The sequence below is a fragment of the Lepidochelys olivacea genome (genome assembly GCF_965140295.1).
Source record: "Lepidochelys olivacea isolate rLepOli2 genome assembly, chromosome: 2".
In the NCBI taxonomy this organism is placed as follows: Eukaryota; Metazoa; Chordata; order Testudines; family Cheloniidae; genus Lepidochelys; species Lepidochelys olivacea.
In genome coordinates, this window is record NC_140412.1 from 241,452,947 (window position 1) to 241,477,128 (window position 24,182).

General features: G+C 40.0%; 1 protein-coding gene across 5 annotated transcripts in view; it reads right to left on the reverse strand.

The window, feature by feature from the left end:
- The window catches only part of EPC1 (enhancer of polycomb homolog 1), a 101,700-nt gene extending 78,091 nt beyond the window's left edge, over positions 1 to 23,609 (reverse strand). For 2 of the 5 annotated variants that reach the window (XM_084621539.1, XM_084621537.1), the window contains exon 1: positions 621 to 1,076. In XM_084621539.1, the coding sequence (XP_084477665.1) occupies positions 621 to 773 (153 nt within the window). In that variant the 5' untranslated portion in view covers positions 774 to 1,076. Of the gene's footprint in view, positions 1 to 620; positions 1,083 to 23,355 lie in introns of those variants that run through there. The other 3 variants (XR_014710567.1, XM_084621540.1, XM_084621538.1) reach the window with 3 other exon arrangements.
- Between the last annotated feature and the right edge of the window lie 573 nt (positions 23,610 to 24,182).

Genomic DNA, 24,182 nt, shown 5'->3' on the forward strand with positions numbered 1-24,182 from the left:
ATAAGCCTGGCTGCAACCTTCACTGTGGATCCACAGCGCTGATCACGCTCCTGAGCCCATAGGTACAGTCAAGCCGCACAGAAGTCCTAGGTGGGCTGCTCTGCCATGATCTCAGCCGTGGCCCGCACATGCAGGAGAACAGACCCACCATGTGCATTAGCCACAGCTTCCTCACAACACCCATAGCCTATGCCGCGCTCCCCCTACCGCAGCATATAACTCGACACCGCCACCATGTGGCAGCGGGAGAGCGCTGCAGCCTCCCCAGGCACCAGCGCGCGCTGCCGCACAAGGCCCAGCCCAAGAACCAGAGACAACAAAATGGCGGCCGCCCGCTGCGTCACGTGACCCCCTTTGTGCCTTTCGAGGCCTGGGAAAGGCCCTGCCAGCCGCCGCGGCGGCCGGGTTCGGGGTGGCGGGGTCCACGGGAAATACTTGGTAGGGAACGAGGGGGATGATTTGGTCTCGGCACCCTCCCTCTCCAGTCCCCTATCCCCGCGGGCGGGGAGAGCGGGGAGAAGATGGCGGCCATTTTGTGCTTGCGCAGAGGCGAAGGTGGGGGCCCCGGGTCGGGTGCGGGGGGATGGAGGAACCCGGCCGCGGGGGGGGGTCTCACGTACCGACTCCTCTTCCTTCTCCATGCCCGTGGGCATCTGCGGCACAGCCCGGTTGATGGAGGCATATTCGGCCAGGTCGGGCAGATCCTCGCAGCGGAAGACGGGCAGTGGCTTGGACGCGTCCAGCGCCCGGGCCCGGAACGACAGTTTGCTCATGTTAGGCAGCGATGGCGGCTCCGACTGGGGAGGGGGGGGCGGCAGTGAGAGCGCTCCGAGCTGAGAGCCGGACCCCGCCGAGCGCTCTCATGGAGGGACCGGGGCTCCCCCAGCGGGGCGGGGCGCACTCCGACGCGGAGCCCGGCGGCGCCGGCTGGCGCGGCTGGGCTAGGCGCTGGCTTCTCTTCTCTGCCGCTCCGGCTCTGCTCAATACGCCACGGCCAACATGGCGGACATTAAACCTCGACTGGCCGCCTCTTTCAGCCAACCCCAGCGCCACAGCCATTCCCACACTGCATCGCGCAGGGGCGCGGGCACAGCGCCGCCCGAGGCAGGGGGCGCGCGGCGCGGGCCCTGGGAGCGCGGGCACGAGAGAGCGGGAGAGCTCAAACGGGCCGAGAGGGATGCTCAGAGGCAGGTGTCCGAGAGATTCCCGTTTCAGGGCGGGACAGGCTGTATCCGCGCCTCAGCGTGAGGAGAGGGCCATTCACCCTCAGTCGCTGGGACAGAGGCCCCGTGGTGTGGGGTCGGGGGCTAGCTACGGGCCTTCTCATTCACTGAGGGGCAGGCAGGGGGACAGGCCCCCTCATTAATGGGGTAGGACCACGCAAGACCCTTCACGGCCGGGGGAGACAGACTACCTGGGAGTCAGTTGTAAAGACAAGCAACACAGGCGACCGACCTGGCTTAGGCCGATGCGTGAAGCAGCCTGGGCAGGGAAGTGGTTGTCTTCTAAGGGTAGTTTCCCTCCCCAAGACCTGCTGCTGTTGAGGTCCCTGGCAGCCCGTCTCAAGGGGTTTGTGACATCAGAGTCCATAGAACTGAAACCTCAGCCATAGAGAAAGGAAGAGATTGGCACTAGGACTGTTTAAAACTTTTTTCTGTTTGTTCCTGTGACTCTAACTCTTGAAATTCTGGTTTTGTTAAGAGTTTAACACTTCATGTTTAGTAGTCTGAGGGTAGTATCCCAGTCGGCTACTGTAAACCTTGATACCAAACAGATGATCCTTAGCCCAAACACTTTATAACCTAATGAAAGGCTGAGCTGCTAAACCACATTTGAGTCACACAAGATGTCCCCAAGAAGAGCAGGGAAGACAAAAGTTAACATTCCTTATATTTCTAGGTTAAAAAAACAACTTTTTTTCTGGAAAAAGAAAAACTTCAAAGAACCAAAATGTACAGCAGTTTAAGTTTTAAACAGAATGAAGTCCACAGTAGTGGCATATACACTTGATGCTTGGGAAGGACTAATTTCACAATGCTGAAAACGGTTATGAGCCAGATTATCTAGGAGGAAGAATTTAATCAGAAAAAAGTGAATGATGATTGGTTAAGAATACTTTACTAGCTACAATTGAGGAAGAAGGCCATACTGGTTAAAAAAAAATCTGGTGTAGCAGGGGAGTGAAGGCTGCTGTAAAAAAAATATTTTATATATAAGAATATACAAGTGGAAGGAAGGGGAAGTTGATAGTAATCAATATAAATCAGAAACTAGGAACTAGAAAAATTGACAAGGAAAGCAAAGGGACATAAGGAGATATCTATGGCCAGCAGAGTTAAGGACGATAAGGAGTTTTTAAAGTCTATTAGGAACAAAGACTCCGAACAACAGTATTGGTCCATTACTAGATGGAAATGGTAGAATTATCAACAATAATTGTATTCCATAATATTTCTGTTCTATAGTTGGGAAAAACATATGTAGTCATACGAGATAACGCTTTCCATTCCATTAGTACAGTGGTTCTCAACCTGCAGCCCAGTTAGCACACAGCTGTGGCCCAGCTCAGCTGCGTCCCAAAGGCTGCCCTGCCCTCATGGCAGGGGTCCAAGGCAGGCAGCTGGCCGGCCCTGTGAGTGGCCAGGGTCCGGGCTGCCACTGTCCTGCCACCCGGTCCCTATGTCCCAGGTAACACATTGTATAAATGAATTGAGAACCACTGCATTAGTATCTCAAAAGAACACTAACTAGTAGCTACTAAAAAGTTAGACATTTTTAAATCTGCAGGTCTAGATAACTTGTATCTAAGACTTAAAAGAGCTGGCTGAGAAGTTCACGGGACTGTTCATGTTGATTTTCAATAAGTCTTGGGACACTGGGGAAGTTCCAGAAGACTGGAAGAAAACTAATGTGCCAGTATTTAAAAGTGTAAGTGAGATGACCCGGGTAATTAGGGACCTGTCAGTCTGAAACTGATCCTGGGCAAGATAATGGAGCAGTTGATACAGGACTTGATCAATAAAGAATTAAGAGGGTAATATAATTAATGCCAATCAAATGGGTTTGTGGGGAAATAAATCCTGTCAAACTAACTAGATATCTTTTTGTGATAAGATTATAAATTGGGTTGATAAAGGTAATAGTGCTGATGTAATAGTCTTAGAATTCTGTAAGGCATTTGATTTGGTACTATATGATTTTGATTAAAAATAAAAATATTAATATGGCAGACATTAAATGGATTAAAAGCTGGCTAACTGATCGGTCTCAAAATGTCATTGTAAACAGGGAATCATCATCAAGTGGGTATGTTTCTAGAGGGATCCTGCAGGAACTGGTTCTTGGCCCTATACTATTTAACATTTCTATTAATGACCCAGAAGAAAACAAAATAGTCATTGATACAGTTTGCAGAGGACACAAAAATTGGGGAAGTGGTAAATAATGAAGACGACAGGCCATTCATAGTAATCTGGATCACTTGGCAAGCTGGACACAAGCAAACAATATGCATTTTAAAATGGCTAAATGTAAAAATATACATCTAGGAACAAAGAATGTAGGTCATACTTTCGGATGGGGGAGTTAATCCTGGGAAACAGTGACTCTGAAAGAGATTTGGGGGTTGTGGTGGATAGTCAGCTGAACATGAACTCTGATGTGATGTTATTGCCAAAAGGCTTACTGCCATCCTTGGATGCAAAAAGGGGAATCCCTAGTAGGAGTAGAGAGATTATAACTCCTGGGGGGAATTCTGCACCAAAAAATTTAAAATTCTGCACACAATATTTTAAAATTCTGCATATTTTGTCAAAATAAACACAATATAATCACACCAGTTTCAATTATTTTGGTAATTTATTTCAACATAACTGTCAGCTAATAAGTCTAACAATACAGCTAATAAAAAAGATCCAGGAAAAGTTTTTTGACAAATAGATTTCTTACTAGGCATTCCTTACTTAATCATAGAATATCAGCGTTGGAAGGGACCTCAGGAGGTCATCTAGTCCAACCCCCTGCTCAAAGCAGGACCAATCCCCAACTAAATCATCCCAGCCAGGGCTTTGCCAAGCCAGACCTTAAAAACTTCTTAGGAAGGAGATTCCACCACCTCCCTAGGTAACACATTCCAGTGTTTCACCACCCTCCTAGTGAAAAAGTTTTTCCTAATATCCAACCTAAACCTCCCCCACTGCAACTTGAGCCCATTACTCCTTGTTCTGTCATCTGCTACCACTGAGTACAGTCTAGACCTGGCAAGTCCCAGGCAGGATAGGTAAGAGAAAGAGCCTGCCTTCTTCACAGAGCCGGTCAGGGGATAAGAGGACACAGACAGCATGGGGGATCAGACAGGGGCTCCTAAGAGCTAGTGATGGAGGACAGACTAGGGCAGGGGCTGAATGGGAGTGGAGGTGCAAGGCCACATGGGCAGAGAGGGAGAGGGTGCAGAGCTATAGGGGAGAAGAGGGACAGCTGAGTGGGGGCACAGAGATACATGGGGACAGGGGGTGCAGGGACACATGGCGATAAGGGGAGGGGGCTGGCAGAGGAGACATGAACAGAGGGGAAGGGGTGCAGGGCAACAGGGGGGACTTTGAGTAATAATAATACAGAACTCTGAGTAATAATTCATTTAAGCTACAGTACAGAACTGTATTTCCCACACCCCTCAGAATGCAAAGGCTTGGGGGATTCAGGGGTAATAGAGAATCTGAGGGAGAGGGAAGTAATGCTGGAAAGGAGCACAGGTATGAACCTGAAGGGTTGTTGGGTATGTGTGGGAAAAGTATGGAACAGGTTCTTTGTTGGGGGCAGGAAGGGATTGTTAGGGAGCGTCCCCATGTAGACCCTGGCTGACCCTAGCCTCTACCATTCAGTCAGGCACATCTGCCCCTGTCCCCATGTGTCTCTGTGTCCCCACTCAGCCATCCTCCTTCCCCCCTGTTGCCCTGCACCCCCTCCCCTCTGTTCATGTCTCCCTGCATCTCCTCTGCCAGCCCCCTCCCCTTATCTCCATGAGTCCCTGCACCCCCTGTCCCCATGTATCTCTGTGCCCCCACTCAGCTGTCCCTCTTCTCCCCTATAGCTCTGCACCCTCTCCCTCTCTGCCCATGTGGCCTTGCGCCTCCACTCCCATTCAGCCCCTGCCCCAGTCTGTCCTCCATCACTAGCTCTTAGGAGCCCCTGTCTGACCCCCCATGCTATCTCTGTCCTCTTATCCCCTGACCGGCTCTGTGAAGAAGGCACAGAGTTACCTATCCTGGCTCGGGCTTGCCAGGTGTGGCTGCAGTGTTCTAGCACCACAGTGCCCTTTAATAGGCAAAAGGCAGAACTGCAACAACGTTTTAGCAGTAGCTATTTTCTGGAAAAAAAAATTAAAAATAGGCACAGCACATGAAATGTGCATGCATGCAGTGGTGCAGAATCTCCCCAGGAGTAAGATTTTACCTCTGTATTTGGTACTGGTGTGACCGCTGCTGGAATACTGTGCCCAGTTCTGGTGTCCACAATTCAAGAAGGATAGTGAAAAATTGGTGAAGGTTCAGAGAATAGCCACAAGAATGATTAAAGAATTAGAAAACATGCCTTATAGTGAGTGAGCTCCTTGACTCTATACATTTAGATTAACAAAGAGAAGATTAAGGGGTGACGATTACAGTCTGTAAATACCAACACCTGAAAAAAATATTTAATAATGGGCTCTTCAATCTAGAAGTGAAAGGTCTAACATAGGCGTTCTCAAATTGGGGCTCACAAGGTTATTATATGGGAGTCACGAGTACATGCACAAAACAGAGCGCAACAGCTATAAAATATATCATTTAAATTCAGTGTTTTAGAAAATTACACACACCTTTCCGTCACAGTGTAGTGTACTTACTTCAAAAAGTATTGTAAACATATAATGCAGGAATTTTTGTTTCTAAACAAAATATATATTTGTATTATCACTATTTTAAGGAAACTGGACTACGGGGATTGTAGTATTATGCACGCAGTTTATTGTCTTGAGACTAAAAAGGTGGGACTGAGACAACAACATTAGAGCTAAGCTTGATTGTTCAGCGCTGAAGAGCTGCATTAAACCACAGATCACTCAGAACACATATTGGCCAATAAAAAGTAATTTATAATTTAACAGTTAGACACTCAGGCAGAGGCAGAGCTAGGGGGACTTGCAGGGGCTATACCCATCAAAAAATTTTCCTTAGCCCTGCTCTTCCCCTGAGCCACCCCTCCCAGCGAAAAGGTCAAATGTAATGCAGAAATAAGGGTGGCATGATATGGCATTGCCACCTTCACTTCTGCAGTTCTGTGCTGCTGCCGTCAGAGCTAGGCATCCAGCCAGCAGCTGCTGCTGCTCTCCAGCCACCTAACTTTTGAAGGCAGCGTGCTACTGCTGGACGTGGTGCTGCCTTCAGAGCTGGAAAGATGTGAAAAGTGATTTACAAATATCACTTTTCACATCAGACTTAGCGCTCCGTTGCCATCCTTCTGCGCTGCTGGCAGTGGTGCTGCATTCAGAGCTGCCCTGCAGAAGTAAGGGTGGCAATGCGATATTAAGTCTGCTATGAAAAGTGATATTGACAAAGTTTCTTCATGCCCTCCCCAGTATTAAACAAGTTATTTTAAAAAAAAATATTTACTATGCTTATAACAATAATTCAATAAAAAATTTTTAGTCTTAAAGGGGTGAAAAAATGTAAGTTCATTTTAAACAATAGGGTTATAAATTTAGCATTTAAAATACTGTTAAATATAAAAAATGTGTTTTTAATTTATAAGGGGAGTTGCACTCAGAGACTTGCTGTTTGAAAGGGGTTGCCAGTACAAAAAGTTTGAGAACTACTGGCATAACATACAATCCAATGGCTGGATGTTGAAGCTAGACAAATTCAGAATGGAAATAAAGTGTACATTTTTAACAGAGCCAGTAATTTATCATTGGAATCATTGGATATTTTTCTAACATATGCTCTAGAAATTATTTTTGGGAAGTTCTATAGCATATTAGGTGATTGCAATGGTCTCTTCTGTTTTTGGAGTTTATTAATCTAGTTTAAACTTGTTTATATTAGGGTTTTATATGTGTTTACTTAATTGGGTTAACATGATTGACTTTTCTTGTACAGCGAAGCTAATGACAGTGAAATCTCACATTCAAATTGCCCCAATTTGTGACACAGCAGCTCCTGGAATGTCAATTTTCCTAACCCTTCATTAACTAGAGTTGAAGGTGCAACTACTGTCTATTTTAAGAACCCTACAACATCAATTTATTCATGTAAAGATATTCTTTTGGGCCAAAATTTAAAACTGATCCAAGAACTATATAGGTGGACCCCTTTACCCAAGCAGAGTCCCATTCACAATTCAGTTCTCAGTACAGGATTAAGGTCTATAAGTTGTGTGTGTTTATAATATTAAATAAAATCATGAAAATATTTTAATATACCAGTTCATGTTTTGTTTGAATTTAAACAGTTCTCTCCAGTGTTTTAAAGGCAAATATTGTGGCACTGTGTTAGTGCATGAGATCCAGAAGATAAAATTGACCTGTTTATTTTTTTTGGAGTGACGTGATAGGTAAGCAGCTGCTTTTGATATACAAATACATAAATAGTGGAAATAAAATTAATTTTTTCAAATTCTTTCAGTTTTAATAATTGGAGGTGCTGTTTTTGACCCAGATAAAGACATTGTTTTGACCCTATCATCATCATAATGGGTTAGATTTAAGAATTCCTCTATGTTGGTTGAAACCTTGCTAAATGTAGTTGTTGCTAGCAAAGTTTCAGTCCTGTGGTTGGACACTGGGCTACCTTCCAGCCCAGGCTCTCAAAGTGCTTTACACACTGTAATTAATCTTCACAACATCCCTGGGAGAGGTAATTATGTTACATGTGTTACTGAAAGGTAAAAGAATATTTGTGGAAATACCAAGAAAGGGACAGTTATTAATGACTGAGATATGGTCTCTTATTTATATGAGATATTCAAATGTTAGAGTGAAATGGAAAATATGATATTAATTTGTACTTTCACTAGATATTTCAGTGAAGTGTTAAAAATATAAATAGCTTTTTACCCTAACTTTTATAAATTAAGCATTAATATTCATTCAGTAAATAGAAATGCTTTCTTATTCTTATTTAAAAATTTAAGATTTTCCAATGCACAGGAGTTTATAAATTTGCAGTATAAATTATAAGTACACAAGTCTCAGCTATTGTGCATGCAAAGTTTGTCTTCCAAATTTTACTGTTAACTGTGAATTATGTATTATGTACTGCAGTACTGCTATCGGTACTATGTACCTTCAGAGTACGTTGGCATTTGTCAGTACTAGAGCATGTACTGAAACAGATATCAGGCAATTAACCAGAAGGTACACCAATAAAATGTAACCTTTTTCTCTCATCAGTGTCAGGAGAGGAAATTTAAATAATAAAAAGCTAAATTTAAATGATATGCCATTCTTTAAAAAAAGAAGAATATTCAGAGTTAAACACTAATAGTTCTTGTTTAACCCTTGTGCCTAAACCTTGCAGTTTACACAAGTGTACGCAATATTGATATACCACTTGGGCACAAACAGGGTACTTGGTTGGTTAAAAGCTTTTTGCCTAAAATTCTTGGGGCTAGCTGTTCATTTTCCCAACAATAGACATATCCCAGGAAAATTATTTTCTGCTGCAAACAGATGAAAACTGTATTAATCCTCAAGTTACTGTAAACCATTTGCTGAATGTCAATCTTTTAAACTATAACTTACATGATAATACTGATACTGGAAAAACAAACAAAGATCACAAAATTAGGTGACGTGTACTGAAATTCAGGATTTCTGCTCTGAGCAGATTACAGCATGGAAATGTATGAAAAACCATTCAGAGGCAGCACTTACAGTAGAGGTTGTTTGAGGTTCAGTAATAATATATGACAACATTTCAAATGTTGCCATTTCTGGGGTCTTCGATGTAGGTAAAATAGGAATTGCCATACTGATACAGATATTTGACCCATCTATCCTTTTATCCTGTCTTTAACTGTAGCAGAAAATAGACACCCCCCTCTCACCCCCCATCATTAATTCAGGTGTACTTCAAAAAAATGTGAACATCTGCAGCTGTTTCACTTAGAAATTCAAGATGTCTAATTAAATCATCATACAAAAGGGATAAAAGTTTATCCTTATCTTTTGCCTACTTGTTTATTGATAAGCTAAAGTAAAAACTGCAAAGGAAATGGAAATGTCTGATCCCATTACACCACGTAGCTTGTTTTGTTCGGCAAAGGAATAACAGAAGTGATAGAGAATGTGATATTTAAAGTATAAGTGCTTGGTTTTCATTTGTCTTTGAAGTAGGGACTATTCTATACATAACTATTTATGTATTATATTCAAGGGCTTTCATTGTCTTTGCATGGTATTTTTAGGAGGTCCAAAAATCACTGTTGTACTTTTAAAAAGAGCTAATCATGGTATAGAGTTCTCTCTGTTTGGAAAATTAAGTTCCTGGCATATTTTTCTAGAAGCAAAGCTCTTTGGTCTGCATGGTGGTTTCTTTTAGCATTACACTTTCTCATCTGCAAAGACCTTTTTGATTAAAAATGAAAGATGATGCATATTTGTTGCCCATGCCATATCCATCTGAAATTGAAAGTCTCCACCACCTCAATGTCTTTGTGTTGCAGTTATAGAGGACAAAGATTTGAACTGTGAAATATGGGTCACTTGGTAAATAAATAACAATTCTGAGACACTGACGGGATAAGTATACTTCAGAGGCATGATAGACAGCGAGTTTTCTTGATTTGCTCTGATAAAAAGTCAAAGGTGCAACTGATAACAGATTTTATAAATGTAGTAAACAGTGTATACATCATATCAGTTGAGGTAAAAAAGCCAGACACATTAAGGATAGAATAAACAGAAAGGTTGCTTTTAGTCATTCTTTAATGAATGCTTTAAAATGCAAGAAAAAATGGAACCTCGTTCTCCAGTATTGGCGTTTGAACTGGACAGAATGACAGTAGTAGAGAGCGGATAGAAGTTTCCTGATGAAAACTAATGGAAGTTTTCACTGTCCATTGGAGGAACAGCTTCCAGTAGCTAGTCTGAAAATGTGCACTTCAGGACCTAGACTCTCTCTACTATCTAAGTGTAAAGGAAGTAAGTACAGTAGAACCTCAGGGTTGCAAACACCAGAGTTACAAACTGACTGGTCAATCACATGCTTCATTTGGAACAGGAAGCACACAATCAGGCAGCAGCAGAGACAAAAATATTTTTTAAAAAGCAGCTACAGTACAGTACTGTGTTAAACAAACTACTAAAAAATAAAGGGAAAGTTTAAAAAAAAAGATTTGACAAGGTAAGGAAACTGTTTCTGTGCTTGTCTCATTTAAATTAAAATGCTTTTAACCATCATTTTTCTTCTGCATGGTAAAGTTTCAAAGCTGTATTAAGTCAATGTTCAGGTGTAAACTTTTGAAAGAACAACCATAACATTTTGCTCAGAGTTATGAACATTTCAGAGTTACAAACAGCCTCAATTCTCAAGGTGTTCATAACTCTGAGTTTCTACTGTATTCTGATTATAATCATCTCACTAACTCAACTGTGGAGCAGTTTCTTCAATATTTGCCTCTTTCTACCATTGAAATCAGTTTAACAAGACATAGTGGGTAGTGGCAGCCTCCAAAATGAAGGAAGAAAGAATATGGAGGTAATTTAAATTTTTTAGAAAGATATACAGATTGTTTTAAAATGGCAAAGGAGTGCATTCAATTCAAGAACTTAATTGAATTGGCTCGTTAGCACTGACCCACCACTTGATAAGGCAACTCCCATCTTTTCATATGCTGTGTATTTATACCACCCTAGTGTATGTTCCACTCCATCATGCAGATGATGAAGTGGGTTTTAGCCCATGAAAGCTTATGCCCAAACACATTTGTTAGTCTCTAAGGTGCCACAAGTACTCCTCGTTGTTTTTGCTGATACAGACTAACACGGCAACCACTTCTGAACCTGTTTCCAACAAGTGTTAATCAGTATCCCTCCTGAAGCTGGTGCAACAGTCTTCAGGTTCTAGTTACAGTATGGTTGTGTGAAAATTATATGTAGATGCAGCTTTAGACTTCATTTTCTACATGTTATACTTTTGCTTCATCAAAAATATGTATTCAGGGAATATAAATATTTTATCTACAACAAATCTTCTTTCAAAAAGCATTACTGTTTTAGCTTTTTCTATTGAAACTATTTTTTCCCTTCAGTCTGATTGTTAATCAGGATAATATCAAGAAAACTATTGTAATTTTGTAAAAATTGTAAATGATTTCTCTGCTCGAACTTGCAGGAAAACTTGCACCTTGTTTAAGTCAGGAACTATTTTTTTTTTTTTGTAATAGTACAACTACTACTAATACAATAGTGCTTAGCATTTATAGCATTTTAAATGTTCATACAGTAGAACCTCAGAGTTACAAACTGACCAGTCAGTCACATACCTCATTTGGAACCATAAGTATGCAATCAGGCAACAGCAGAGCCAAAAACAAAAAACATTGCAAGTACAGTATCGTGTTAAAGATAAACTGCTAAAAGATAAAGGGAAAGTTAGAAAAAAGATTTGACAAGGTAAGGAAACTGTTTGTGCGCTTGTTTCATTTAAATTAAAATGGTTAAAAGCATCATTTTTCTTCTGCATAGTAAAGTTTCAAAGCTGTATTTAGTCAATGTTCAGTTGTAAACTTTTGAAAGAACAACATTTTGTTCAGTTACGAACATTTCAGAGTTACAACCTCCATTCCTGAGGTGTTCGTAACTCTGAGATTCTACAGTGGTTCTTTACAAACATGAATTGAATGTCCAACACTCCTGTGAGGTAGGAAAATATTATTTCAGTTTTAAATATGGAAAGTATGAGGCAGTGAAGCAGTCAAGTTAGTTGCCCAAGGCCACAGAGATTCAGTGGTAGCCCTGGGATTAGAACTCAGGTAGTTTTGACTCACTAAATGTATTCATTGTTTCTATCAGTCCATACTGCTGCTCGCAGTAATTTTAAATTACTACTACAGGTCCAAACTAGGCAAATGAAAGACTACTAGATAGAATAATTTATTTAAAATAGTGATACAGACTAAGTGTAAGTTTAAAAGTAGCTACTGCACAGTTCATAAGCAATAAAAATGTGCTGTGTCCAATAAGCTTCAAATAAATAACACTGTGTCCTGCAGCTATTTTTAATACCTTATTTTACATAATTCTAAGGTCAACGTTAGTGACAGGTTCCTACTATTCTATTCTAGATCTAGCTCAGAATTTTTCATTATTTAATTACATAACAATATTGGAAAAATAGCTTTTGCCTTTTCTGCTTCATAGGTGTGCACTTCACTGGCAACTGATATGAAGCAACTGCCATCTGTTTTCAAATACCCAATGGGTGGTTATTTTTATTTTCAACAATCCTGCGAGAGGTAAATAATGCACTGTGACTTTATCATACCATAATATCTTAATTTCCAAGATTTAAAAAACAGTTATAAAATGCCTTTTTTTCTCTCATACATTTATAGTATCCATTATTACAGAGCTGATTTAATTTTCTTTATAAACAATAACATTTTGTTTTCATTTTGTAAATGAGCTTTAAGATATCTTTTGATAGCACTTAATAAACCATCTGTGGTTTGGATTAAAAACAAGATAGGTGTCAGAGGACATGACACTGAAGTTTCTTCACTTTAATAGATTTCCCTATTATAGAAGAAAGCAAATAGAAGGTCATAGGAATAAGCTTTGAAGCATAATGGTTTCAGCCATGGGACAAGCAGGTGCAACTCCCAGTGAATTTCATCCTATGGATGTCATTTCTGTAGATTGAGCTTAAATGCAGTTGTTGCTGATCTGTTCTAAGAAAATGAAAAGGTCTAAAATCATCTGAAAGTTGATTCTATTCTACAGTCTTTGGTTTTAAGTTGATTAACACAGTAGTTGACTGTGTGCTAAATCACTACTTCCCTGTTTTTCAGCCATAAATTCAATACCTCATAGCCTTGCTCTACCATAGGAAGAAAATAATTTCCCTCACAGAGAGCTTTAGTACTCTTATGCACTATTTATTTATTTTGCTTTAGTGCAAATAAATTAAATTAATATAATCATGTCTTGGGCTGCCATGAGAGCCTATCCCTTAAATAGGGATAGAATCTTACATACAATCATAGAAATTAGTCTGACATATTTCTGTCTTCAACTCTTGTCTCAGAAAATGACAAGAAAAGTTGTTTGTCCTTTACAACTGAAATTAGTGTTTGTCAGTATAGTGAACACATATGTATTAGTGTGTCATAAAACTTCCTAGCATATTGGAGAGTAAACTGGCTATGTGTCTGGAAATTGATTTTAAAGAAGAGGGGGAGGGGGAGGGGGAGAGGGAGAGAGAGTGTGTGTAAAGGAAGAAAAAAGGTTTTTCTGTAGAAAATCTTAGATTATAAATCTCTCTACATCTCATTATCATTACTTAACATTCAATAGGTAAGGATATAATCATTTTAATGCTAAAACTGCTTTACGCTTTTCAGAAATGCAGAGCAGGTATAACAGCCTTACAAAATAACGAGAGGCTCAGGAGTGTTAAATATTAAAATCCCAATAGAATCTTTCCAACAAAGTAAGAAATTAAGTTGGCTGCTATTCTAATAAGCAGTAGTTTACTAGAAATGCTTGTGAAATCAGCAGTGTTGTTGAAATGGATTGTCTCACAGGACTGTAGAGGAGAGATATAAAATATTAATTTCCCCAAATAAAACCCAAAGCTTTAAAAACCAGCCGTCAGTGGCCATTTCTAAGTAACTATTGTCCAATTACAATTCATGATTTTTCCATTTAAAGCTACATTTTACAGCGTATCACAATACAGCTAAACTATTGTACTGCACATTAGATAATGCTAACAAAAAATAGGCAGAAATTAAATAGTTGAGGTGAATAATCTCACAATATATCAATACTATTGCACAAAAACACTGAAAAGAAGAAAATGGAAGCTATATATGCTTCAGACTTAAGGCAAATTTCTTTTTATCATACGTGTAAGTTAAATGTTTATAACCTTTAACCAAAAAATTACACTTCTGAAGTACACTGTATAAATTGAAGATTTATTATTTTGTTTTGTGTTGATTACATATCTTTAAAGAACATTTTAAAAAATATACGATATTTTCTTTAGTTTCAGCACCAAGGCTGAAAGGGGTCATAGGCAACATTTTTTCCCATAGGTAATATTATGTGAAAGGTCACAGGCAACATATTTTTCCAAACAAGTAAAAGAGGGTATTGTGTGTTTGTTTTAGTAAAGTAATCCTACTTTGTAAATTGATTGAGTCATAATCATACATACCCAGCAGTAAAACCCAGCATCCTGAGGCAAATTGTCTTAAAATAAGCTCAGAATAATCAGTTTATTGCAAAGTAGGATCTTAAGAACATGAGCTACACCTGGCAGTTTATGCCATTGGGCTCTATTCCAGGAGAGAGTGGGGTAGAGCCACTGTTGACCTATTTCTTAATCCATAAGTAATTGAAAGCATCTTGAGGAGTAGGCAAGGCCACTGGCAGCATTCTGACCTCCCAGCAATGGCTAGGATCTCAGGGGAGATGCTGGTGGTCTATTTGTCCCCATAGCAGAAGGAATCATACAGAAGGCACGGCTGGCTCATTCCCCTTTTAATAAAAGGATAATGATCTTATACACAACGTCTGATTCCTTTTTCCCCCTTGCAAGCAGAGATGGACTTTTTACCACTTTCAGTTCACCCAAACATGTATTTGATGTATGAAGATTTGTTTTGAACATTCTGTGATGCATAAACTTCATACTTATTGTTTATTTAGTATTTGAATTAACAAGTTTTTGAATTAATGAGTATGAAAGAATAGTAACTGAGAAAGCAGTCCTAATGCTAAGAATGGCTGTTGCAGAGATTATAAGAACAATTGAGAATGTAGGCAAAGGCCTCAACATTACTGTATCGTCACCAGATTTTTGAGACAAAAAAAATCACTAGATTCAGGAAAGATTTCCAAGAATTGGAAAGTGGTAAACCATGATTAATGGACTTTCTGCTTTATTGCCATACTCCTCAATCCTCTCCTCCAAATACCAATTTTAGGTATTTCTTGAACTCATTGCTTTAGACATCTTCCCTAGTAATTTATTCCATAAATTTATCCTTTGGATTAAGCAGTTCTCTATTTACTTGCACTTTCTTAATTGTAGATGGGTTGGGTTCTGTTAATTCTTTTTAACCTTTTCATGGGGTTAAAAAAGCCTTTTCTTTATTTTGACTTTTTTGATCTCTTTTGTAATTTAGAAAACCTCTATTTAATAACTTTATTATTTTCTTTTCCAATGACTATAAGCAACTTTGCATTTGTATTCTTCCTTCCATTGGAGAATCTCTACGTGCTTTGCAAGCATTGATCTCATCTTCACAACTTCCGTGTGAGGTAGTGAAGTATTATCTGCAATTTTTACAGATGAGAAAGCTGAGCTACAGATGGGTAAGAGACTTGTCCATGATCGCACAGAAGTGCGTGGCAGAGTCAGGACTGGAACTTAGATCTGCTCACAGTCAGCCCTATACTTTAGTCCATCATCTCCTTTAATAACCCAACTTGCTCAGTCTTCCATCAAAACTTAAGTTATTCAGACCTGTTATCAACTTTGCTACTCTCTCTCTCTCTCTCTGAGGTGTGATACACTTTCTGAAGTTTGTTCATAATACCATAAACACAGCAATATTGATGGAGTAAAACAGGTGGAGTAAGTCTGCAAGCCACCCCAGAAGTATCCCAAGCAGGGTTACCATTACCAGACAACTCCTCCCTCTTGGCCTTAAAGACTTTGCAGATGATGAGGAGTAGAGAAGAGGGAAGGCATAATCTCATGCCATCAACCAGCTGATCACAAAGGAATCCTGGAGTCAGCAGTTCCAAATCCAGCTATCTGCTGCAGTAGGGGTTGATAATTTAGATTGGACATGCATACATCCAGAGATGACAAACATAACTATTGCTATCCACTAGAAAACTTCTTTATGGAACTTCCATTTGTCTGGGTGGTTCTAAGTGCAGCTGAGCCAGTCAGCATGGATAGTGAGGTATACAAAGTGCCTTCAGAGATCCATAGTCTTTCTCTGCCTAGTAATACAGTAGGACGGTCTACTTCAGGAGGTGCTGGTTCTTGGTTTCTCATAGGCAATTCAAATAGACTACTGCAACCATATTGTCCAATCCCATCAGGACATGTTGCCTTGTAGATTGCCTCAAAGAACATCTGACTGCCCAGAGTTATAATATATTGATATGAAACATACTTATTCATGTCCCCTGAAATAATCTGATGGGAGAGTTGATGCTCCATCTCTTCAGGCTGGCACTGGAATTGATGGGAAGTTGCAGGGAAAAGGAAAATTGTGCAGGAGGGACTCTTAGGAACTTAGAACTGTCCAGCCACCAGGTCAGAGATATCTTCACTAACATGGGGACCTCCAGTTTGATTTCACTGGTGGTTTAAAGCAACAGGAGAAGGAACTGTTGCAGGAGCTGAGAGTCACTGACACCAGGACATCAGGTCTTGAAAGGATACCATGGTCTCCAGAAGGCACATGTAACTCCTGATAGGTGTCTCTCTCATATACTGACAGGCACAGATCTGCATCTTCAGCTTTTTAATCCCTCCTGGAGATGGCAGTGCTTTTCTGTTATTTGTGGTTATCACTGCTCCAGATGGATGAACATTTGGGAAAGGATCAAGAAACTCTTGTTATGATTCATTATGAGCTCCAGATCTTCAAATGGGCAAAAAGATTTATTTAATACCTCATTGGCCTCCTGGAGGAACTGGACTCATATGAGCAAGTCACCCAGATAAGTGATTATGCAGTTGACATTACTGCCATCATCCTGAAGAAGGTCCAGGACATGCCCAATAGTAATACAGTATGATTTACTGAAGCATAGCTGTCTGACTGAGAACCTGAAGAAACTCAGTTGATCTGGAGCTACGGTGATGCATAGTTGCACTCCCTTGAAGTCAATGGGTGCCAAGAATTCCTCTTCATTGGACATTGCCAGGATGAATCACAAATTCTATATGAAACCATTAATTGGTTATGAATTTGTTAAACCATTTCAAATCTAGAATAACCACAAATAGTTGGACTTCTTGTGGGCTACAAAATATCTCGAGTAGATCACTTTGCCCATCAGGTCTAGGGAGAAAGGTGTGATGGACCCCATCTTGAGAAGATGGGAGAAAGTTTCAGCTACTTCAGCTCTCGTCTAGTCTGATGAAAGTAGAAGATATCTATTAAGTAGTGTTCCTGAACTACTCAAAGGATCTATGCATCCAGTCTGATGCTGGAGCAGACATGCAGGAAATCCTTCCTCCTAGGATCTGCAATTCTGAGACAAGAGAAAAATACTTAGGCCCTATTATGTCCTCCTTTACCCAAAGTTAGGATAAGATGAGGAAGGAGAGGAAATGGAGTCTTGCTCAAGTGGCTTGATAGAGTAAGGAGAGAGGTTTCTTTTTCTGAAAACTGTTGAGAGTAAAATCAAGGAGTCTTGGAATAGACCCTTAAGAGCCAAGAGTCAGAGCTGTGAGGACATGTCCTCTCTCCAAGGAAGAAACCAGAAAACTGGGTGAGGTAGCACTGAGGGAGTCAGGATGTTGGCTCTTACCTGAATGGAGTCTTGGGTCATGTTGTTTGCCACTAGAAGACACCTGGAGAGGTTCCTATAGGCCAAATTTTGGGAGATGGTGGAGAGTTCCCAGTCAGACTGAATTTGTTAAACTGAGCTGAGAGATTTTTGTCCAGTGTAGACTCAAGAAAGTCTCTGAAGAGAACTGAGAAGGTGGCTATAGGTTCAGAAGATCAGGGCCCTCACTTAGGTGGTTTTATGGGAATGGGTATTGAATAAGAAGGGCATTCCCACAAAGACGAAGCAATAAGGCTGGACAGGCCTCATTAAAGTAAACTCTGGGCCCCCATTGAATGGAAAGAGGGCAAAAGAGGAAACAAAGATCTCTTTCCTGCATCTGTACTTGAAATTCATCCTCCTCACAGTAAAGCCAGCAAGTGGACAGAGGCAGTTATTAGTTCTACTGGGCTGGGAAGAATGGTGCATTCATCTAGTTCCCACCTGGTAACACTCACACTGCTGGCTACAGCAAGTCAACATGGGCATGGTAACAATATGCAGACTGGCCACACTATGGACTGGTGCAGTATGCTGAAGCAGGCAGAACTTTCTTCTTTTGCCTGGCTTTTTCTGCTTCTGCTCTGTGATGAATCATAGCCTGGCTGAGGTAAGCTGGAGCACCTCTGCTGTCCTCCTGGCAGGAAACAACTGGGGACTTGAGCCAGGAGGAGGAGGATTAGATGCCAAAATCCTCCAGCAGCACTCCTTGCCTGTCTGACAAAAGAAGGAACAGCCAATGTCTACAAGGGCAGAAGCCACATCTCAGAAAATTCATAAGGTATAATATAGATAATACAGTAGAAAGTTGATTTGTTGACTTATTTTTGTTAAATGCAGTTACTGGTGGTAAGTAGGATGAAATTTGCCCATTTTTTGGTGTAATTTAAGATTTTATTTAAATAAAAAGTTAATTTTCTAACTTTTCTGAAGATGACCAGATGGTGTACAGTCATCTTCTGTCAACAGCTATAAACAAGAGAGATATAAACTGCCTGTATTCATCTCAACAGAGTGCTAACTCTAAAATCTGCCACTATTTGCATTAGTTCTACTTCTCAAAATGGCTATATATTGGGGTTCTGGAAGGCGGTAATATCCTCACCCTTCCAAAAACCTTTTTGTATTTTGAGACTTGTCAGCAAGTATGAGAAATTTTTTGGCTACGGACTTACTGATTATTTGTCAAGGGTTGTGATTTGTTATATGCACAATTATAAAAAATATTCTTGAATGAAATTACATTTAGTAAATTTCTACTGCAGAGGCTACACATGATGCAAATGAGTCACTTGTAAAGTCATCTCAAAATGTCCATTGTATATTACTAAAATGATGGTACAACTGTATTATTTACAGTTGGGGTGGCCAACCTGTGGCTTCGGAGCCACATGCGGCTCTTCAGAAGTTAATATGCGGCTCCTTGTGTAGGCACCGACTCTGGGGCTGGAGCTACAGACGTCAACTTTCCAATGTGCCGGGGGGTGCTCACTGCTCAACCCCAGGCTCTGCCATAGGCCCTGCCCCCTCACCACCCCTTCCCACCCTCTCCCTTGAGCCTGCCGGGCCCTCAGTCCTCCCCTCTCCTCTCCTCCCCAGATCTTCCTGCACACCACGAAACAGCTGATCAAGAGGTGCGGGGAGAGAAGGGGAGGGGCTGATTGGCAGGGCTGCCGGTAGGTGGGAGGCGCTGGGAGCGGATGGTGGGAGCTACTGGGGGGCTGCTGACTGTTAGGGTCTTATTCTTTCACCCGCTTACTTCCCTGGTCCTTCTTGCATGAACAGAGAGCAACAATACCCAAAGTCCAAAGGTGCAAACAATTCGATGTATATTGGGGTGAACTTCCAGCAAGCATGATTCCAGTTTCCTTCCTTAGAGTCCCCTTCCCAGCTCTGACACCACAGAGCCTTACCTGTGTCCCTATTCCCATTCCCCCCCCTTAGTAAAACATGATTCCAATTTCCCCACCCCCATTCCCTGTTCCCATCCCCCCCCCCAACTTCCTGATTGACTGCAGACTACATAGTAAAACTTGAGTTCTGCTTAGCTATACTTTAACCAGTCATTTTACTGAAATTTAACTAACCAATCCTAACATATTGTAACATGATTATTTAACCAATTATATCCCACCACATTAATTAGTTTACACCCGCAAATTAATTATACAGCAGACAGAAACAGACAGAGACCATGCAAACAAACAATAGCAAAGTGGGAACTATAATGACAAAACAAAACAGAAGTGAGGATTTCACAACTACATCTATAAGTATCTATTGATAACTGAGTTCTTTCCGAACAGAAAACTATCAAACTAAACTTCCTTTTACATCCTCTAGGCCAGTGCTACTCAAAGTAGTGGTCAGCGGACCAGCATCAGCTGCCGATCTGCGCACACATTGGAAAAAAAATTGTTGGTCCCTGATATCAGATAGCTTGAGAAGCACTGCCCTAGGCTCTTCCCTTTCTTTGGAGGTGATAGGAATTATCAGGACAGGATTGTATTCCTAACAGCCCAATAGCACTTTATTTCAATGTGACTAGTTTGGAATGTAAGGATGTGACCATACACTTCCTAGCTTATGGCTGTCTCTGCTGTTTAGCCAAAGATCTTAGCCTAAGGACAGGGCCTCAGACGGTCACTGTAAGAGAAGGCCCGTAAACAGGCAGACTGGGATTTTATTCTTTCTTTTATACCTCTATAACTATCTAAGTGATAAAAATACACCTAAATTCTTAAAGTATAGGCCTTTGCAGACAGGCCTGAATATCTATATCCTAACACTGAGGTATTACTAAAAAGAAAAGGGGTACTTGTGACATCTTAGAGACTAACAAATTTATTTGAGCATAAGCTTTTGTGAGCTACAGCTCACTTCACGAAAGCTTATGCTCAAATAAATTTGTTAGTTTCTAAGGTGCCACAAGTACTCCTTTTCTTTTTGCGAATACAGACTAACACGGCTGCTACTCTGAAACCTGAGGTATTACTGTGGCTCTTTGGCAATGTACATTGATAAATTCTGGCTCCTTCTCAGGCTCGGGTTGGCCATCCCTGATTTACAGGATGATTCATAATCACTTTTCAGTGATGCAAAAACAATAAATAACTCTGCTTCTGCTGATCTCTGACAGCAAAAAGTCCATCCACAGATGGGGTCTAAAAGATGCAAAGTACCAACAATCTTTACTAGCTCAGAAGGCCTAGAACAGATTTGTGCAGCATCAAAAACAGAGTATTGTATCTAGGGAGGCTAAAAGATGCACTGATGCAATATTCCCATTTCCAGCCTGTGCCACTGGGGCGTTTTTGGAGCCTTGACTGCTGCATAAAGCTGACTTTTCCTGGCAGAAGCTCCAGGGGAGGGAAGCTGTTTGACCCTTGCTCACTATCTCCTGGGATGCAGATGTCCCTACTGAGCAAAGGTTCAGACTGCACTTTCCTGAGCCAACTAGTCAGGTGAAGCAATCCCTCATATACATTGCTCTGTTTAAACTGTCCATGTGTAAATTATATCACAGAGTTTTCTCCCAAATTAAATATCTAAATATCTTCAGATTATTAGAAAAGACCTTTGGTAACTAAATATGTTTTAAATATGCATTTAGACCTTTAGATAAAAGTTTAGAGGACCAGTAAAATTCTGTTTAGAGGGACAGAGAGAATCCATTCTAGAAGATATATTCAGTAAAGTATTTCTGATGCAACAATTTTATAATTTGTAAATGTTACAAGCATAAAATGTATTCTTTAAAATTGTATATATAAAGTATGTGCATAAATCAAGTTATACACAGTCAATTACACAACAATACTCCATATAAATAGGCAAATGGATTCCTTTTTTTTTTTTTTTAAATCTTTATTGTTCTCCACACTTAAATGTATTGGTTAACCTGTTGAGTTTTCTAGGCTGTGTTCTGATTATTTCAAACCCAAACAATGAACTAGTGGTTTTTAACATTTGATTTTGCTTTAAGTATACATATCTAAGGCTTGACTGTATCTTCCCACACAGCTTTTAATTTTCTTATAAGCGCAATATAGAGGTTTGCAGATAACAATGCATATCTTTTGTCCCCTATAAAGGTTTGGCTATTTGCAGTCTTTTCTATATTATAAGAAAAATTTAAATGTAATGTTTTTGTCTACTCATGCTCTAATGACAAAATAGAAATTAAACAAAGCAAAGAAAACCCTAAATGCATCTGCTTCAGAATTTGGAAGAAAACTATTGGAACATTAAATATGGAACATTAAACAAAGGGCCCAATCCCTTACTCATGAACAATCAAACTCCCAAAGACCTCAATAGAAGATTTGTATGTGCAAGGAATAGAGGAATAGGGCCCTTAATATTTAACTATCAACTATGAAAATAATGTTTAACTTCAGGACTGGCAGACAGTGGATTACTAGCACTGTACATTTATACCAAAACCTTCCCCAAAGTATGTATATGTAAAATGATTTCAAAAATTTTCATTTGAAGCCACTACAAGATCATTTTAGGGGTGGGGCTAAAATCTTACTGAAGAAAAGAAAACTGATCTAGATACAGGATTAAAAAAACCCTCCCTTTTCTCATTACACAAAAACGCGAGAGGCTGTGACGAAATGTTTGTTCCGATCCATAGTTCGCCCAATATTTAAACAACACCGTTTAATGATGCCCTCCGACTAAACTGCTCCTACTTTGATAAAAGAAAATGAAAAGATACAATAGATCAAATCTTGCCCCACCTTCTTCCCCACCCCCCTTTCTCTTAGTGAAACGGACATACATTGTTTAAGAGCACCACAGCGCCACCAACACAGATCAATGCAAAACAAAAAAGATCTCCCACCGTGTGAAAAAAAATGCGCCTAGAAAAATGCCAAAAATTACAAAATGTCTCCCAAATGCACCTTCTCGGAGACAAACAAGACATCTCTGTGAAGTGTGGCTAAATAGGAGCCTTTATATAAATATGGCTTTAAGCTGAGTGCTGTAAGAGAGCTCATTTTCAAATAAAAAGGTCACTATTTAGAAACAGACATAACAGGGTTTATATTAAGTTATATCAATCTCCACCTTCATACACCAAGGGCAGTTTTTCCCCCCTGTAGTTTGAATCAAAGTAATCCATCCAGAGCTATCAGAAACGGCATAATAAACTATTTTAGCTACAGTCACAATAAATATATTGTTAATAAAGCCCTATATAAATTAGCCAATCCATTATATTTATAAATTGTGTGTAGATAGATATAGCAATGCATACATTTATTACTCCGTAAAAACAAGTCCGTCTTAAAAATATTTTGAGTTCTCATACACCTCGCAATAATTGAAGTGCCGTTTGTGCTTCAAATATATTAAACCTTAAAGACAGAAACAAAATTGACTATTTTTTAATCATCGAAATGAACTAGACAGCGTTGGGTGGAATACGCACGAGATCAAAGGTTAAGAAAAACACAAAGATACATTTTATTCAGTAACATAACGAAAATCCTTTATGGTCGTTATTAATCGCAAAAATGTAGCAATAAATATTTTAATTTTTTTTACAAACTTACCTTTAGAAGCGGCAGAGATGATAGTCCTTACAAAATGACTGTAACAATATAGGCTGTATACTTGTTCCCCTACAAACAGCCATCTCCATGCAGCAAAGCGATATCCAAACATCTTTAGAATATTTTGTAAATAGAAAGTGGTACTTTCTTCCATGATCGCTGGTTGAATTAAGAGGTTTTCCTGAGGCTCTGTGGGCGTTTGGAAAAATCGGAGAAATATCCAAAAAAGATTAAAAGCAGCAGGAGCCAGAAGACTCTGGGGTTAACAACTTTGTAATGGCAAACAGGCTTGTTCTGATTGGTTAGGAGGGCAGTGTCCCTACAGTCTGCACTATCCCCCGCTCTCCCCCTTCTGCAGCCTGGAAAAAAAAAATGCAGTGTGCCATTTTACACTTGAATTTTAAACACACAGCCAACAAAATCACCAAAGTCTATGCTTGATATTTAGTGACAATGCAAAACAAGACGTTCTTTCAAGAGTCTACATTGCTATTTCAGTAAAAACCTCTTTAAAAAGCCCACAAATAATTCAGTCCTCTTCAGCCAGAGGCTTTGCCATTTTTCCTCCTACTTCCCTTAAGCAAGTTTTTACCAAGAAACACATTAATCAACGTTTCCAAGACATCTCATGCAATTTTAAAATAAATATATCAACATTATTATAGTTTTAAAATATTACAGAATCTAAGAAAGCTAGTCATGCCTGAAACAAAATCCATGACTCCTTGATATTGGAAGGCTTACATCCCAGAGAATACTCAGTTTTTTACAAATCTAAATACCTACCTTATAAAAGAACTAAAATAATATTAATTTCAACAGATACA